Raw genomic sequence first — 20,158 nt, 5'->3', positions numbered from 1 at the left:
GCACACGTCTCCCTATGGAGCAACCCACTCTGGTTCTAGTCGGCTCCAAATGACACAATCTTCTTCCTTACATAGAGTCACATCTACCTCTGTCACTTTCTTTGAGGCGCTAATTCAGTGCTCCAGAATCACACAGAATATGGCAGTCTTGGAGAAGGTATAAAGACAGTTACTGAACTGAGTTTTTCTTTCCAAGGCTAAATAAATAGCCTCTTTCTCACCCATATTTTTCACGTTTTATGGCTCCCAAGCCCCATACTATCCTCTCTGCTCTCCTCTGGTTGATGCTTTCAAGTTTGCTGATGCCCTATAACAGCCTGGGTGTCTCAAATCAGACCTAATACTACAGGTGTACTCTGGCCATACCTACACAGTGGGCTCTCTACTACATTTTTATTCATGCAGCCTAAATCTAATTAACCTTGTTTTGGCAGTCTCAAGTCTGTTGACTCAGCTTAACTTTTCAGTCTGCCAAAACATGTAAGAATTGCCCCTCAGCCAAGTCTCATTTCCGAAGCTAGTTCACTGAGAATGTACTGAGTACTTATGTAGAAATGAGATGCAGGTCCAGTTTGATAGGGACTTTGTGTCAAAGGTTTGAGGGTGACAGATCTGGATTCAAGTCGGAATTCTCACACTTTCTGTCTGCATGACCTTCAGAAAGTGATATATTCTCTCAGTTCAACTTCTTTCCTGAAAATACAGGGTGGAAATAATCTGCTGGATTGTGGGGAAATTTAAATGAGATGGTCTTGAAAGTACCAGACATAGCGCACCTAACTGCACTTGAACCAGAGCAGCTGAATGTGGCTGGATGAAAATATACCATGATGACGATTTTATTGCATACTCCTTAATCTATAGTTAACTCTATCCCATACTCCCCTAGCTGACTGTTTATCATATTCTCTATTCTCAGTCTTCCCACACATCCTCCTTCTACTCATGCTTAGCTGACAGCTTTGCTTCCTGTTTCAGTAAAAATTAGAAGGACTCAGAAGAGACTTCCATTCACCCCCATCACCACATCGAACACCCTGCCTGTATCTGTGTCCTTATTGTCTCTTGATGTGGTATAAATAAGTTTGTAAATTTTGTGATCTCATTCTCTACCAGAATGCAAATTCCTTAAGGACAGAACATTTTTTCTGTTTTCTTCATCACTGTATCCCCAGCACAGAGAACAATTCCTGGTACAATTTTATAATGCATGAAAGGTATTCGAAAAATGGTACCTGTTATTAATATTCGTTTTTTCTCTTGATTCCAATTTTCTAGTGGGGCGGACAGTCAAATACACAGACACTGACCCTTGAGTGCCGTAATGGCAATGGCGCAGAAAGAGCATGTGTGCAAACTTAGTTGCTTCAGTCGTGTCTGACTCTTTGCAACCTTATGGCCTGTAGCCCATCAGGCTCCTCTGTCCGTGGGATTCTCCAGTCAAGAATACTGGAGTGGGTTGCCATGCCCTCCTCCAGGGGATCTTTCTCACCCCAGGACTGAAATCGCGTCTCTGCATTGTAGGTGGATTCTTTACCGTTGAGTCACCAGGGAAGCCCAGCATGGAAAGAGAAGCTGGCACAAATTGCTACAAGCACCTAGAAGAGGAGGAGGATGACAAAGGAATCTAATAAAACAGATGCTCTTCAGTCAAATCTTGGCTCCATCACTTTAACTCTTTTGTTTTGGACTACTTAGTTTTATCAATCTCATTTTCCTCATGTGTGAAAAGGTTATAATAATGTTGTCTTTGTAAAGTTGTTGCTAGGATTAAATACAGCAATACATATTAAGCACTGAGCTTAGTGCCTAGCAATGCTTAAAAATATGAAGAAGGAAGATTGTCAAAGGAATAGGGGGAAAGAAGGGAGAAAGAAGGGAGAAAGAGGGTATACATGTTGGTAATTCAGACAGAGGGTTGGCGTAGGAGATAGTGAGATGTTGATGGATTCTGGATTGTTTGACAATAGAGTTAGGAGATTTTCTTGGTACGTTGGGTGCGTGGTATAAGAGATAATGAAGAGTCTAGATTTTTATTAATTTATTTTAATTGGAGGCTAATTATTTTACAATATTGTGGTGGTTTTTGCCATACATAAACATGAATCAGCCATGGGTGTACATGTGTCCCCCCATTCTGAACACCCGTCCCATCTTCCTCCCCACCCCATCCCTCTGGGCTGCCCGAGAGCAGAGCACTGACTTTGAGTGCCCTGCTTTGTGCATTGAACTTGCACTGGTCATCTGGTTTACATATGGTAATATACATATTTCAATGCTATTCTCTCAAATCATCCCACCCTCACCTTCTCCCACATAGTCCAAAAGTCTGTTCTTTACATCTGTGTGTCTTTTGCTCTCTTGCATATAAGGTTGTCATTACCATCATTCCAAATTCCACATATGTGCATTAATATACTGTATGGGTGTTTCTCTTTCTGACTTACTTCACTCTGTATAATAGGCTCCAGTTTTATCCACCTCATTAGAACTGACTCAAATGCATTCTTTTTTACAGCTGGTAATACCGCATTGTGTATATGTACCACAACGTTCTTATTCATTCATCAGCCGATGGACATCCAGGTTGCTTCCATGTCCTAGCTCTTGTAAACAGTGCTGCAATGAACACTGGGGTATGTGTGACTCTTTTAATTCTGGTTTCCTCAGTGTATGCCCAGCAGTGGGATTGCTAGGTCATACGGCAGTTCTATTTACAGTTTTTAAGGAGTCTCCATACTGTTCTCCATAGAACAGTGTACTAGTTTACATTCCGACCAACAGCATAAGAGGGTTCCCTTTTCTCCACACCCTCTCCAGAATTTATTGTTTGTAGACTTTTTGATGGCTGCCATCCTGACTGGTGTAAGATGGTACCTCACTGTGGTTTTGATTTGCATTTCTATGATAATGAGTGATGTTGAGCATCTTTTCATGTGTTTGTTAGCCATTTGTATCTCTTCTTTGGAGAAATGTCTGTTTAGTTCTTTGACCCACTTTTTCATTAGGTCATTTATTTTTCTGGTATTAAGCTACATGAGCTGCTTGTATATTTTGGAGATTAATTATTTGTCAGTTGTTTCGTTTGCCATTATTTTCTCCCATTTTGAAGGCTGCCTTTTCACCTGGCTTATAGTTTTCTTCCTTGTGCAAAAGCTTTTATGTTTAATTAGGTCCCATGTGTTTATTTTTGTTTTTATTTCCATTAAATAAAAGGTGGGTTATAAAGGATCTTGCTGTGATTTATGTCAGAGAGTGTTCTGCCTATGTTTTCCTCTAAGAGTTTTATAGTTTCTGGTCTTACATATAGATCTTTCATCCATTTTGAGTTTATTTTTGTGTATGGTTTTATAAAGTGTTCTTGTTTCATTCTTTTACAGGTGGTTGACCAGTTTTCCCAGCACCACTTGTTAAAGAAATTGTGTTTGCACCATTGTATATTTTTGCCTCATTTGTCAAAGATAAGATGTCCATAGGTGTGTAGATTTATCTCTGGGTTTTCTATTTTGTTCCATTGATCTATATTTCTGTCCTTGTGCCAGTACCATACTGTCTTGATGATTGTAGCTTTGTAGTATATTCTGAAATCAGGCAGATTGATTCCTCCAGTTCCATTCTTCTTTCTCAAGATTGCTTTGGCTATTTGAGGTTTCTTTTTTTGTGTTTCCATATAAATTATGAAATTACTTGTTCTAGTTCTGTGAAAAATACCATTGGTAGCTTGATAGGAATTGCATTGAATTATAGATTACTTTGGGTAGTATACTCATTTTCACTATATTGATTCTTCCAATCCACAAACATGGTATATTTCTCCATCTATTTGTGTCATCTTTGATTTCTTTCATTTGTGTTTTATAGTTTTATATATATAGGTCTTTTGTTTCTTTAGGTAAATTTATTCCTGAGTATTTTATTCTTTTCATTGCAATGGTGAATGGGATTTTCCCTTAATTTATCTTTCTGTTTTCTCACTGTTAGCATATAGGAATGCAAGAGGTTTCTGTGTATTAATTTTATATCCTACAACTTTACTATATTCATTGATTAGCTCTAGTAAATTTCTGGTGGTGTCTTTAGGGTTTTCTAGGTAGAGGATCATGTCATCTGCAAACAGTGAGATTTTACTTCTTCTTTTCCAATCTGGATTTCTTTTATTTATTTTTTTTCTTCTCTGACACCGTGGCTAGGATTTACAAAACTATGTCAAATAGTAGTGGTTGACCCCACTGCCTGACAGATGGAGTTACCATCTGTCAGGGAAGACTGTCTGTGAAGCAGGATTATCTAAGACCATCTACTCCCATCAGAGGATTCATCTTTCCTCTGATCTTCCTCCTTTTTTCTTATTTCTCCAAGTAAATCACTTTATAAATCCCCCTTTTGGCTGTCCATCATGATTATGATTGATCAACCTGTTTTGGGCTAGACACTTCTGTTCCTGTGTGCATGCGTGCTCAGTCATGTCCAACTCTTTGCAACCCCATGGACTGTAACCCACCAGGCTTCTCTGTCCATGGAATTTTCCAGGCATGAATTCTGGAGTGGGTTCCCCTTTTCTGTTCCAGGGCATCTTCCTGACCCAGGGATTGAACCTGCATCTTTTATGTCTTCTGCTTTGGCAGGCGGGTTCTTTACCACTGGTGCCACTGGGGAAGCCCAGACACTTCCATCATGCCCTTTTGAAGTTAGAGCTTAGACACTCTGCTTCCTCATTTATGAGCACATGGTTCTCTTCAGATACCTTCCCCCATCTTCTTTTTTTTTTTAATTAACTAATTTATTTATTTTATTTTTATTTTATTTATTTTTATTTGTATTTATTTTTTTTTTACCCCTATCTTCTTTATTAATATTATCTGTTTTCATATGGTCATGAGACTATATCTAATTTGGGTCCGGAATTTTTTTTTCATCTAAATATTGAGGTTTGTATAAGAAATATATCTGCTGAGTGTTGGTGTCTTCATCTCTAACGATACTTAACTAACCAGTAGATGATACATCACTTTTCCCCAAGTTTGCTGATCATCCTAGCTTCAGCAAACATTTTTACAGACCTGATTGGAATTAGGGTCAAAGTTGACCTGTCTTTTCACTGCCTTCCTTAGTTTTATTTAAAGAAAACTATCTGTCAGGTAGAAAAAATTTAGCCCACACTTAAAATCAATGTCTGAATGAGTAAAATCCTTTTCATGGCAATAATTCATTTCTGAGTCACCCTCAAGGATTTAATCAGGATTATAATATTATTCTTCAAGTAAGGGGAACTCATGCATAAGGCATGATCATGATGCTGTTACTCTCTTTGCTTTTATCCTTGCTCAGATGTTCTTTATTATGCCTTTACTATGTCCATGGCTCTTTATGTAGGAGGATAAGGCGAGGGAAAGGACCTAACAGGATTTGAGTAGCCACAGTGTGCCAGGCACTGAGCTAAGCACAGCACTTACTTTTTTCCACTTATTCTTCACATCCCACAGCTGAGAGGTATTGCCTCTTTTACATATGGAAAAAGTGAGAGTCAGATAATTTATGGCACAAGTCAGGCTCACAGAGCAGAAAGTCAAAACCCGTCTGCTGATTCCAAAGCTGTTCTCCTTTTGTAACACTGTGCTGTTTTACAGGGGAAGCATGTTCTTGGCACACCACCCTCTTTCACTTCCTCTCCTAACAAATTCTAACAAAATTCTTTTGGAAAAATGTATATGCTTCCATTGTTATACCACAGCCTTGCATTTTAGTGTTACCAGTGAAATTATGTCCGTTTTCTGGACTTGCTCGCTTTCTGGTCCATATTTTGTAGTTTGACTTTGTTGTTGTTGTTTAGTGGCTGAGTCATATCTGACTCTTCTGTGACCCCATGGATGGTAGCCCACCAGGCTCCTCTGTCTATGGGATTCTCCAGGCAACAATAGTGGAGTAGGTTGCCATTTCTTTCTTCAGGGGATCTTCCCGACACAAGGAATGAACCCATATCTTCTGCATTGGCAGGTGGGTTCTTTATCATTGAGCCAGTTTGTCTCAGGGATAATTATAAATCTAGGGTGGAACTATTGGTAAAGGGGTCCACTGGGATGTAAGTTTGATCTTGTAGGATGGAAAGTGAAGTTAGGCCAGGCAGAAGAATAGAGTAAGTGATTGGGGAAACAAGCAGAATTTGGACAAAGGTAAGAATCCACACAATCTCTTGATGAAAGTGAAAGTGGAGAGTGAAAAAGTTGGCTTAAAGCTCAACATTCAGAAAACAAAGATCATGGCATCTGGTCCCATCACTTCATGGGAAATAGATGGGGAAACAGCGGAAACAGTGTCAGACTTTATTTTTTGGGCTCCAAAATCACTGCAGATGGTGAGTGCAGCCCTGAAACTAAAAGATGCTTACTCCTTGGAAGAAAAGTTATGACCAACCTAGATAGCATATTCAAAAGCAGAGACATTACTTTGCCAACAAAGGTCTGTCTAGTCAAGGCTATGGTTTTTCCTGTGGTCATGTATGGATGTGAGAGTTGGACTGTGAAGAAAGCTGAGCACTGAAGAATTGGTGCTTTTGAACTGTGGTGTTGGAGAAGACCCTTGAGAGTCCTTTGGACTGCAAGGAGATCCAACCAGTCCATTCTGAAGGAGATCAGCCCTGTGTGTTCTTTGGAAAGAATGATGATAAAGCTGAAACTCCAATACTTTGGCCACCTCATGCGAAGAGTTGACTCATTGGAAAGACTTTGATGCTGGAGGGATTTGGGGCAGGAGGAGAAGGGGACAACAGAGGATGAGATGGCTGGATGGCATCACTGCCTCGATGGACGTGAGTCTCAGTGAACTCTGGGAGTTGGTGATGGACAGGGAGGCCTGGCGTGCTGCGATTCATGGGATCTCAAAGAGTCGGACACGACTGAGCTACTGAACTGAACTGAAGAATCCACATGCAGAAAACTAAGATCATGGCATCTGGTCCTATCACTTCGTGGGAAATAGATGGGGAAACAGTGGAAACAGTGTCAGACTTTATTTTTTGGGGCTCCAAAATCACTGCAGATGGTGACTGCAGCCCTGAAACTAAAAGATGCTTACTCCTTGGAAGAAAAGTTATGACCAACCTAGATAGCATATTCAAAAGCAGAGACATTACTTTGTCAACAAAGGTCCATCTAGTCAAGGCTATGGTTTTTACAGTGGTCATGTATGGATGTGAGAGTTGGACTGTGAAGAAAGCTGAGCACTGAAGAATTGGTGCTTTTGAACTGTGGTGTTGGAGAAGACCCTTGAGAGTCCTTTGGACTGCAAGGAGATCCAACCAGTCCATTCTAAAGGAGATCAGTGTTGGGTGCTCTTTGGAAGGAATGATGCTAAAGCTGAAACTCCAGTACTTTGGCCACCTCATGCAAAGAGTTGACTCATTGGAAAAGACTCTGATGCTCGGAGGAGTTGGGGGCAGGAGGAAAAGGGGACAACAGAGGATGAGATGGCTGGATGGTATCACTGACTCGATGGACGTGAGTTTGAGTGAACTCCGGGCGTTGTGATGGACAGGGAGGCCTGGCGTGCTGCAATTCACGGGGTTGCAAAGAGTCAGACACAACTGAGTGACTGGATTGAACTGAACTGAAGAATCCACATGCTTGTGGATGGGGCTCTAGATTGTGGGATGATTAGAAAGTCCCAGGGAAGACTTGGGACTGTATTGTGCTGCAGAGAATCACCAGGGCTGGGGGAGGGAAGATAATGATGGGCATATGGAGGATAACCCTGCAGGGTTGTGCAAGCTGGGGGTGAACACAGAGGCCATGTTATTTCAGTAACTCAAGTATGAGATAACAAAAGGCTTTGACTAAGTGGTTAGCAAGAAGGACAAATTATATAATCTTTTTCACCTGTAGCATTTTGAATGTCAGTCTTCTCTGGACAAACAGGCAATGAACATGGAAGCTTGATAGCTGATGGAAAAAAAGATAGGATTGTGCTTTTTTTTTTTTCTTTTTCTGTAAACTGATATACTATTTAAGAAGGTCAAGAAGCCTCTCAAGGCTGTTCTCTATGGTTATCAGTATTTACAACTGCTTTCAAGGGAACCTTCTGAAGATGAAGTGAGGTCATATGTAAAGTAAGACATCGTTTTTCACTCAGTGTGGTGCTTTTCAAGGCTGTAAGCTGGTCCCATCTCCATTGTGCAGATAAAGATTTGGGAACAAGAAAGGTTAAGAAAATTGGTCAAGGTCACAGATCTAGCAAGACTTAGGTTCTAGAGTACTTTTAATTCAGTGCTATACTGTTCTTTTGATTCAAAGCGAAGTTACAGATTGTGAAAAATACAGAATTTTGAGCAAAAGGTTAAAGTTAGAGAAATCGTTGAATGGAATAGAGACTAAAAATTATTTAACTAATTTGCTCAGCTAGAAAGTAGGCAAATCAACAGAATGGGTGAACAGCAACATCAAAAGTCTTTCCAAAATCTTTTTCTTTTTTTTCCTTATGGGGATAGAAAAATTTAAGAAGAAATTAAAACTAATTTTTTTCCATGGACATATTGAAAGTTTGGAACTGGAATCTTAAAGAAATTTAAGTATGATGAAGATATCTATTACTCCAAACTATGTTTGTTCCACTATGTTCTGCCATCTTGAAGAACAAAGTAGAACCAGAAGTGAGAAGTAATAGTTTTTTAATCAGAATCAGTTGTCCTTTTTTTTTTTTCCCCCCAGTTGGTGAATCTCCTAATGTGTAGGCACTAGCAGAAATGACATTAAATTTATAACTTATGTGCCTATATGTAGGTTTGGTAAAGTGAAGCCAGCATACAAAACAATACAACTTTACTTCTTGAAATTGCCACAGTTTAGAATTTTCTTAATTTATAAATTCTAAATTTGCCATCCAATTGCCAATGTTACAAAACTTATTCCCACGCTGCAAGAAAAAGTAAGTCTTATTTGTGAGAAATGGAAGTTTTTCACTCATTGGAGAAAGCCCACTTTACTTTTTCCCTGTTTGAAAGAAAAGGGAAATAAAAGAAATAAATTTACTTTAGTGTAACTCTAGATAATTACTTTTCCAAGAATAAAGAAATTAGTATATTTTCCTTAACTTTTGATGTGGTAGGTATACTGAAAAATTATGAAAAGGGAATAGACTATAATAATTCTTCCTCAAAATAGATTTACTTTAGATTCTCAAAAAGACCCTTAAACTTTTTCAAGGTTTTTAAAGATATCAACTTTTTGAAGACACGAGCTTTTCAAAGTCCTATTTTGCACTAACATTGGATGATGATATGATAGTTTATTTTATAAAGTTGTTAAATAATAAAAATGATTAAAAATATATAATTAATGTTTCTTACCTAAAAATTTTTAAAAAGTAATAGATGTAGTTCACAGGACTTCCCCCCCACCCTGTACTTTTGTAATGTGTCCAGCTTCAAAACAGACTTTATCTTTAATACTTTAATACATATCTCTTGAGTATATGATTATGTGTTTTCTAGCTGGAAGTATGGATGGAGATGAAAAAAACATAAAAGAAAAAGGATCTGACCTAGAGTTTATAAGTAGAACCCCAAACTAGGCAGATGGCTGTGGAAACAACCTCCAGCCTGGGGGCTTCTGTTGGGTATACAATACTGCAGGGTGCTTCTCAGGCTGTGAATCTCCCATCTTGGACTCACTGACTTACAGTCCACAGGGATATTAGAGCCTTTAGATATTATGCCCTCGTTTCTCAAGTGCAATGCAGAAACTGAGTGTGATAACAAATGATATGTGATTCAGAAAAGAACAGGACGTATTGAAAGACATCACTATGGCACAGAGAAAAAAGGCAGCAAAATATGCATTTGTAAACTTATGTAAATGTAAAAACAAGCATTTAAGATACCTGTATTCATTTCATCAAAGCCCCAAACACATTTCTCTGAAACTTGGTAGGTTCATTTCACATATGGCAGGCAAAATAGAGACTTTCTTTTTAAACATACGAAGGCTTTGGGCCATTCTCCCACCTGTGCATCAGAGTGTGGGCCTGAGTGACTTGTACTAGGTCTTTCTTGGGAAGGCAATATATTTGGCAATGTGACACAGTGGCTTGATTGCTCTGATGCATCTGTTTTAACAGAGCTCTTCTGAAGCCATTCTGACTGGTAGTTCATACAGTTGGAATGTTCTAAGATAGCTTGGAAAAAAACCCTCCCAGTCCTTTTCATAATTACCAAGTAATAAGTGAAACAGATACCTTCATTCCATCCCCGACTTGCCCTGCTAATTCCCACCTCTGGGGGTTTACGAATGGATGAAGGATGGGGCAACGTTTAGGGATATGGATGAACTATTATGTGGGAATTGGGCATATCTGTTGTGTACATTACTTGTTCATTTTTAAAAAAAGATAATAATTTTTGCTTTTGGGGCATATTTCTATAAAAATAGGCTGTGTACCAAACCAACTCTATTCTTTGCACTCTAATAAAAATCTTCATCTTCAAGGACGCATATGGCCCTCTATTAGAAAGGGGGAGCTCTGTTTTTTTTTTTAACCATATGCAAAATCACCACGGTGAAGTCTCTCAGTTGTGTCCGACTCTTAGTGACCCCATGGACTGCAGCCTACCAGGCTCCTCCGTCCATGGGATTTTCCAGGCAAGAGTACTGGAGTGGGGTGCCATCGCCTTCTCCTGGTAGGCTGCAGTGCATGGGGTCGCTAAGAGTCGGACACGACTGAGTGACTTCACTTTCACTTTTCACTTTCATGCATTGGAGAAGGAAATGGCAACCCACTCCAGTGTTCTTGCCTGGAGAACCCCAGGGACGGTGGAGCCTGATGGGCTGCCGTCTTGGGTCGCACAGAGTCAGACACGACTGAAGCGACTTAGCAGCAGCAGCAGCGTAGCTACTTGAGAGTTTTCAGTTCCTCTTGCGACATATTCCTTTTGAAACAAAGAAGGGAGTCATAGCTATGGACTGTAGAAGGGTTGTAATCTGATAAAGTACACAGGTGAAGCCTTGCTCTGATAGAAGAGGGACATATGGAAATGAAGGGAAATATTCTTTTCTGACTGTGCTGTGTACTTAGTTTCTGGATTGCTGACAAAACTGAGCAGATTGCTTCTATGGAATAAAGATTTTCTTCAAATTAACACCTTTTAAATCTCAATTTGCGATAACAAATATTACTGCTGTCAGAGAGTAATACACAAATATTCCAGTACCAATTCAAGGAGATAGCTAGGAAAACAAGCATTCATTCTGCCACCACATGTTAATAAAAAGAACAGATATTTAGGTTCATATACAAAAGATCACATTATGCACTGATTCTTTTCTATTTTAGTCCTATCAGTTTTATTTTGGGAATTTTGCATCTTAAAGTTATTCCCCAAAAATGAGTGTATAATCATGCCAATTTCTCATGAAAGCTAAAAAGCAATTTCAGAAAAATTCTTCATATTTCCAATGTTTTATTAAAATCTTCACTTATGTCCATCTATTTGGAAACATTCACATGCTAGGCTTGGGTTTAAATGGATAAAGATTAGAGGGCCAGACCCTCCTGTCCTCCAGGTTAATACCTATTTTTCTTGAGTACAAATACTATCCCTGTGCTCTCTGCTACTTTCCTAGTTTAAGTTCTTAATGTTTCATACAGGATGACTTCTAGATCATACTATGGTTACCCTGCTCCTGAGCATTCCCCACACCAATCCATCCAGCCCAGATGACCATGACCAAGATTTTTCTACATCACAGATCTGATCTCTTCACCCTCTTTAATTTAAGATAAATACAAACCAAGAACCAAAGGGATACACTGGAAGAGGGAAGGGTAGAATGCATTAAGAACAAAAGGAAGCTAAGGAGACATTCACAATCTCATAGGCACTTGAGAAATTATATGTGTTTGGTAAAAATCATCCTAAATGTAAATGCATCCTAAAAATGAAAATGTAAAATGCATCCTAATAAAATAGATAAAGCCATCTTCTTCTTAAACTTATAAACAATCATTTCTCTGGCCTTATAAGAAGAGAATCAGCCTGAAAAACTAACAGAAGGAAAAATACTTGACCTTGGTGCTAAGCAAACTTTCTTGCCTTAGGGTTTAGGGTTGAGCCTCTTAGTAGGGCACTTAAGCCACTTCCTTCTTAGTTGCCTAACAATTGTAACTTCATCTATATTAAACTAATTGCAGTTTCCTAAACCAACGTGCTCTATTATACTTCTTTGCTCTTTTCTCTGTTGAGAATTTCCTTACTTTCTATCTTTGTCAAACAAATGGATTCCTCAAAACCCAGTTCAAGTATTACGTCTTATTTGAGTTGCATTTTCTTATCTCTTCAGAGTCCTTCTGCATTCTAATAAATCTTCTATGCACGTCTTCATGTACTTAAAATAATGTACTATACTTATTTGTTTCCATGGCTGATGTCCCCTCCTAGGTGGGATAAATCTTCTAGGGAAGAATCCATGTTTTTCTAAAAAAAATTTTAACTGGAATATAATTGCTTTGTAATATTGTACTGGTTTCTCCTGTACAACAATGTGAATCAGCTAAGTATATATATATCCTCTCCCTCTTGGGCCTCCCTCCCAACCCTCTAGGTCATCACAGATCACCTAGTTGAGCTCCCTGTGCTATACAGCAGCTTCCCACTAGCTATCTATTTTACACATGGTAGTGTATATATGTCAATGCTACTCTTGCAATTCATCCCACTCTCTACTTCCCCACTGAGTCCACAAGTCCATTCTCTACGTCTGCGTCTCTACTGCTGTTCAGTTGCTCAGTTGTGTTCGACTCTTTTGTGACCCCATGGACTTCAGCACCCCAGGCTTCCCTGTCCTTCACCATCTCCCAGAGATTACTCAAACTCATGTCCATTGAGTTGGTGATGCCATCCAACCATCTCATCCTCTGTCATTACCTTGTCTTCCTGCCTTCAGTGTTTCCCAGCATCAGGGTCTTTTCTAATGAGTCAGCTCTTTGCATCAGGTGGCCAAAGTTTCTATTGCTGTCCTGCAATATGTCTTTTTAAAACTTGTTATTTCCTTACAGTTTTCAGCACAAGATAGGTGCAATTGAATAGAAATGTATGAGAGAATGATTGCTATCCATGTTTCCCAGCTGTGACTGTCCCATGACAAGAGCTTTTTCTGGTGGATGGTCTTTCCATTTCTGAGTGCAACATCTAACGCCAAGGGAAAATCAAGGAAAAGTAATCTGCATCTTGACATCAGATTTTAAAAGTCCTTCTTCACTCTAAGGAAAGAGCAACAGAGGAAACACTGCCCCTGAGTACCAAAAACAAAGCTCTTTCACAAATGTAACTGAGTCTGTTTACTTGTTCTGAGTATGAATGTTTGAAAATATGCAATGGCAGGGAAATAAGGTGCCAAATTCTACAGGCAAAAAGCCACAGAAGCAATATTTCAAAAATGGTCCATTAATTTCTTCTTTTACCTACCAACCACACAGCTTGAGAATATATTTTAAAAATCTGATCTTGTTTTAAACCATTAAAATAGTTTCCATTGTCTAAATAACAGCCAGTTCTCCTTATATGATTTCTGATTCCAGCCTGTCCGTGTGACCTGTTTTTTCCACTGTTGAACTGAAAGTAGTATCATTTCCATCCTGCTACTGCCTGACAGTACTGAGAAATGCAAGCTATAAAACTGCGCTTGTCAAGAAATATTAATGGAGGGGGTGGCCGTATCCTTTTACAATGCTTAAAAGCTTAAGCTGTAATAATAAAAAGTTGGCTTTTATTCCCTGAGATCATCAAAAGAACTTGAAGGAAATGAAAGTAAAATCCAATGGGATTACAAAATTAAGGCAGAGTTAAGGAAAAATATTTTGAGTACCAGAAGAAATCTAAAATAAATAATAAAAAAAAAATACACTTGTGATATTGCTATTTGACCCAGACAGTTTCCATTCAGTTATGTAATTGGAGACTCTTTGAAGAATCTAACCGTGAACTCACTGGGGGAAGGCAGGAAAAGCATCTTTCCTTGGATATCCATCTGGATTCCACCAGCTAGCTTGACTAGATAAAGAGGAAAATGGGTTTCTAATGGTTTAGACAGAAAGCACTGGAGCAAAACTTTGTCAGTTTTGCTGACAAATGGTAAGATTGAGGGATGGAGGCCTGTCCTTGAACAGGAAGGGGACCACATCACACCCTATCGATAACCATGGGTCCAGGTGAAGCTGTAGTAATATCTCCACACCTAGGACACTGTTGTAAGTCTAGCACTGAAAACCATGCAGAGTCACCATACATGTTTGAGAATTTCAGATCTGAAAGCAGTAAGGTAAAAATCTGTGTCTTGGTATATGACCCAGAATCCCCAGAAGAGATGTGTTACAAAATCTAATAAGGCTGATCAGTGGCCCAAAGGGACAGTGGTCCAATATATCTGGTTAACAATGGAAAAGAATGTTCAAGGAAACTTACCTTGTTAGTGTATTTGTGCAAGTCAAGATTCTAGTAAATACATTAGAATCAGCTTGTTCTCAAAATCGCCTTTGACCACATCATCTTATGATACAAATCTTCAAAATATGCAGAGAATAAAATTGTAATGGCTTCCCAGGTGACTCAGTGGTAAAGAATCCACCTGCCAGTGCAGGAGCCTCAGGAGATGCAGGTTCAATCCCTGGCTCAAGAAGATCCCCCGGAGCAAGAAATGGCAACCCACTCCAGTATTCTTGCTGGGATAATTTCAGGGACAGAGGAGCCTGGTGGGCTACAGCCCATGGCATTGCAAAGAGATGGGCACAACTGAGCATGCACAAAGTATTACTACTTCCCACTTCTCCCCAGCACTTCTGATTGAGTTGTATTATTGTATATCTCTGAAAAGTCGTATTTAAAAAATAACTTTCTATCTTATTAAGTGCTTATTTGGTATCTCAGATCAAGATTAAAACCTTCTTCATAGAGAACAGATTCATAGTTGCTACAAGGGAGAGGGGATTCGAGGAAAGACGGAGTAGGAGTTTGCGGTTAACAAATTCAAACTATTATATGTAGAATGGATAAGCAAAAGAGCCTACTGGACAGCACAGGGAACTATATCAACATCCTGTGATAAACAATAATGGAAAAGAACATAATAAAAGTGTATTTATATGTCTAACTGAATCATTTTGCTGGACAGCAGAAATTAACACATTGTAAATCAACTATATTTCAATAAAAAAGAAAAAAGACTGAAAGGAAGGTTTTTTTTTTTTTAAAGAATGAAGTCTTCCTTTTTGACTGAATCTGTTTAGTGGAGATTTTCTGAATATTTCTGTGGTACAGATTCCCTTGAGACTCATATAAACTCTCCCCAAGCAATTTGCTGTGCACAAGCCTGACACACACACTCACATGCACATTCAATGCTGTGTATACTATTTCATGAGGTTCACGGATCACATAATTTTATCTGTGGACGCCAGTTTAGAAATATCTGCCTTGTTGATCTTGTGTTTTTCTGACCTCAGACAAAACTGTTAAGGAACAAGTGTGCCTTTGATTCATCCTGCTTCTTTGCAGGGAGACTTATGGAGTGCCTGTGGAGTGAAAGTTTTCGTGTTAGATGACAAGGATACAAATTTGCTAAATTTCTTTTCTTTTGAGGTAGAAAATTCCAAGTTCTAGAATGTCTAGACCTGCTCTATGTTTCTTTCTATCTCTACTTGCATGATCTGTGTGGTAAATCATTAAACATTCCACATAAATTACAATAATATTTTAACCAGGGTACAAGGGTTTTAATTTGCTTCTGAGCAAATTTTTTTACCATATGAGGTTTAAAGGTTAAAATCTGAAAACCGTAGCAAGGTTACCTGGCAAAAACAATTCTTTCTGGAGTTTTTCTCTGGCCTGCTGTGAAAAGCATCTTTTCTTCAGCCAATCAGCTCCATATTCACTGCAATGGTCATTTGGCCACATGATATGAACCTTATAACACAGAAAGCAAATATCACATAAACATATATTATACTATGTACTTTGGTTCTCTGCTATTGCTGTTTCTGAAAGTTATTTAAGGTTATCAGAGAATCAAATTAGCTCTTGCTTTTTTTTCCTTCTGTTTTTTAACTTATATACTTACAAGCATAGAATAAACTTTTGGCAAAGGAAGAAACTGAACACCAAGGAGATACACCTGAGGTCTGAAGCCCTTTAAATATTACACAAGAAACAAAACCTGGCTAGATCTGAAGTTCTTGTTTTATATTCTTAAAACCCGTGGTCCCTGAACTTTCTGTGATGACTTGAGGTCAGAGATCAATTAAGATTCCTGCCAAGAATATCAGAAATAGTAATGATGATGTTGAGGTAGATAATAATAGGAGGAATAGCACCATTTTGAGTGCCTGCTATACAAGGAGCACTATCAACATAACTCACTTAGTCTTCATACAACTTGTGGGGGAAGCTATAACTAATATTCACATTTTCAGGTGAGGCAAGTAAGAGGAAATAACATGGTTATAATCCCACAGCTAGCAAGCAGTGAACTCTGGCAGTAAAGTCCTTGATTCAAGATGAAGACAGAGGTGGGGTAGATAACCTTGCTGGTCACACTTCCTCTTCTGATAACCATCCTAGCAAATTTGGAAGAGAGAAACAGGCTGGGGCCATGTCTGCTTTGTGGTTTTGAGAGCTGAGCTGTCAGGAATCCCATACGAAGTCTTTTACGTCTACTCACGAATTTGACTAAAAATATTAATCAATACAAGTTTTTGAGTGCTCACTGTATGCCAACCACATGCTAACATTTTACCCACATTATCTCATTCAGTCTTCACATCATCTCTAGGAACAAATCTTGTTAGTATCCTTCATTTCTAGATGAGTAAACTGAGGTAGGGAGCATGCCTTGTATTAGAGAAATAGTTTGATTGTACCTTCAAGGCTGCCACTCACTGAAGGAATAATGAGCAACTTTAATTAAAGATAATAGCAGTAGTAATAAAATATAATAATAGCAGAAGCTTTCCCTTAGTGAGCATGCTGACTTCGCACCAAGCACTATGCAGTCTTGTTTTTTTTATACATGGCTCAGTATTAAAGAATCTGCCTCCCAATGCAGGAGACACAAGAGATGTGGATTTGATCCCTGGGTCAGGAAGATACCCTGGAGTAGGAAATGGCAACTTACTCCAGTATTCTTGCCTAGAAAATTCCATGGACAGAGAAGCCTAGTGGGCTATAGTCCATGGGGTTGCTAAGACATGACTAATTGAGCACATCCCTGACTCTGATATATAATATATACATATATTAAATACAATATAATTCATCATTCGAATTATTTGAGTCTAGACCTTTTATTTAAGTTGAGAGAGCAGGGAGAGATAATTTGGAGATAGTTACCTTTTTCCTGTCAAACATCAAGTCTTTGATCCCAACGTACACATCAAGAGCTTCGATAAGAAGTTTCCGTGCTTTTGCCGAATCAAGGTAGCAGTCGGGACACTGACAGTTGTCCCGGAGCCACACAGCCGGGTAGATAGAGTCTGTACCATCCTGCCAGATGATTCGCATCAAGTGAGCTCCATCCAGCACTTCTGCCTTTTGGATGACGCAGCCCATGTTTCTAGTCCTTGGGGGTAAACCTTGTCAGCTACCTGCTATGACAAATCAGTGTTAAAAGGACTCTCAGGAGGATCAGGTCTGAACTTGACTTCTAACAATTCAAATGGACTCTGGCTTCTGCTATTTGCTGGGGTTTGTGGTTTCACTTATCTGTGCTGGGACCTTTGTTCTGATGAGAGTATTTCATGAGCTGTAAACAGAAACACAGTGACTAAAAGTAAACAAAATAAATGCTCTGTCATGATCCAGACAGAAAGAATTCCTTGTTTTCTCATAGCACTTAAAAAAAATAAGTTCAGAACCAATGACACAGGCACTTTTAAGCTTGCATAAAAGCTCTGGAATTTTTTTAAGAGAGAAAAATACTCCACAAATTGAAAGTGTAACTGTCACACCTGTGCTATTTTAACTGATGCCCAAATTCGCTGCTGCTGCTGCTAAGTCACTTCAGTCGTATCCGACTCTGTGTGACCCCATAGACGGCAGCCCACCAGGCTCCCCCGTCCCTGGGATTCTCCAGGCAAGAACACTGGAGTGGGTTGCCATTTCCTTCTCCAATGCATGAAAGTGAAAAGTGAAAGTGAAGTCGCCCAGTCATGTCTGACCCTCAGCGACCCCATGGACTGCAGCCTACCAGGCTCCTCCGTCCATGGGATTTTCCAGGCAAGAGTACTGGAGTGGGCTGCCATTGCCTTCTCCGGCCCAAATTTGCTGGATCCAGCCAAATCAGGAACTTTCAAATCTCAGTTCCTAGACTCATTCTGCCCTCATTACTAGGGATGACTGTCAGGAAGCATTTAACAGGAGGCTTCCTGTGTGCTATTTTGGATCTGTCAGGAATCCTCTGTTCCTTTTTAATTCCTGAATATTCAGGAATTAAGAGGAGAGGCAAGCCTCTCCCTGGGCTGAGGAATCCAGGCATATCCTTTGTTAGTTTTTCAACACGGTGATAAGTATCCTCTTCCTTCTTATGAACCATACGATAAAAGTGACTGTTTACAACTCTCTCTCTCTTTAATATGGATCGCCTATGTTTTGTAAGTCTGGAATTTTAATTGTTATCTTTTCTGAGAATAACTACCTTGTAAGACAGTATATATGCCCACACCATGTTGATTAAAACACCTTTGCTCAGTCAGAGTTTTGGTCCCCGTGTCTTGCTTTCTCTCTCTCTCTCAGGCTAATTCTTTGGAGCGCAGGGACCTGTCGTGCTCATTCTCCTGCCTAGGCTTCTAAGACCCTCCTGAGAAGGCGCACTGTGCCTTCACCCCCCTCAAGAGGGTGCCAGGTGCCTTCATGAGCGACACAAGCCCTGTGTCAAGGGCTTTATTGGTTTTCCATGTAAACCAAGGAATATCAGCCTCTTTCTCTCTCTCTTTTACTTTCTTATCATCAACTCCAGACCACCAGGTTCTGGTCCATTAAAGGACCTCAACAAGTGGTGCCCGAACAGGAGCCTGGTACACGTGGCAGATTCGGACAGAGTGACCTCAGTGGCCTATTGGGGCCGGTAAGTACTAAGATATGGGTAAAACGGCTGGAAACCCCATCACTTTTCTACTTTACTTAATCACTTACTTAAATTTCAGGGACCTAATGAAATGTATGCTGATTTTTTAGCTAGATTAGAAACTGCTATTTCCCGTACTGTAATTGGAGAAGAAGCCAGTAGGCAACTAGAGAAATTACTTGCTTATGAAAATGCAAATTAGGAATGTCAAAAAGCTATAGCTCCAATTTGTGAGACAGAGACTATTATTGATTATTTGAAGGCTTGTTGCAATCTAAAATCAGAAACTCAAAAGATGCAAATGCTAGCTGAAACAACGGTTGCTGCCTTAAGAAAGAGAAATGAAGGATGATTTACATGTGGAAATAAGAACCATTTAAAAAGGGATTTCCCTAAAAAAGCTAAAAAAAAAAAAACCCCAAAAAATCTGCCCTTGCTGCCATAGAGATATGCATTGGGCCAAAGACTGTAAGTCTAAATTTAACACTGAAGGAAAGCCTATTCCAGAAAACTCCAAGTAGGGACCCCCCAGATCCCCTTCAACAAAAACCAGGGACAAATTCCATCTTTTCCCTGAAACCCTCAACATCTGGCAGTGCTGCCGTTGATACACCAGCTTTGTTTTTAGAGAATATGAGGTTAAAGAGCTCTATTTAAATTCAAATTCACGTGAACTTAATATTGAAAAGTATTCAATATTAAATATAATGTTTATTTAAATATAAATATAATTTAAATATAATTGTTTGCTCATCTAATTAAGACACGTCTTAAGTCATCAACATTATATAATGCTTTTATTATGCCTAGGTTTAAGGCAAACTAAATTTGTCAACAAAAAGGTAACTCTTTATATATTTATATAAATATATAAATGAGATGAAAACTTTTAGATAAACTCTATTAAAAATAATTATATTTTTAATAGAATAATCTATTATTATAATCTAAAATAATCTCTTAAGATTGGGATAACTTAAATTTCTAGAGTTGTACTAAACTAAATAATAAAAGTTTATTAAATAACTAGGTCATTTCCAAATAAAATAAGATTTTAAAAC

The 20,158-nt window shown here is 38.9% G+C and overlaps 1 protein-coding gene across 1 annotated transcript in view; it reads right to left on the bottom strand.

The window, feature by feature from the left end:
- The window catches only part of BBOX1 (butyrobetaine (gamma), 2-oxoglutarate dioxygenase (gamma-butyrobetaine hydroxylase) 1), a 67,007-nt gene extending 49,258 nt beyond the window's left edge, over positions 1–17,749 (bottom strand). Inside the window, exons 1-2 of the mRNA XM_010831783.1 lie at positions 17,366–17,749; positions 15,829–15,943 (exon numbers count right to left, since the gene is read on the bottom strand). Coding sequence (XP_010830085.1) covers positions 15,829–15,943; positions 17,366–17,584 — 334 coding nt within the window. The 5' untranslated portion in view covers positions 17,585–17,749. The remainder of the gene's footprint in view (positions 1–15,828; positions 15,944–17,365) is intronic.
- Between the last annotated feature and the right edge of the window lie 2,409 nt (positions 17,750–20,158).

The sequence above is a fragment of the Bison bison genome, unplaced genomic scaffold, assembly GCF_000754665.1.
Source record: "Bison bison bison isolate TAMUID 2011002044 unplaced genomic scaffold, Bison_UMD1.0 scf7180017864531, whole genome shotgun sequence".
Classification (NCBI taxonomy): Eukaryota; Metazoa; Chordata; class Mammalia; order Artiodactyla; family Bovidae; genus Bison; species Bison bison.
This window is presented reverse-complemented; position numbering and strand designations above follow the sequence as displayed.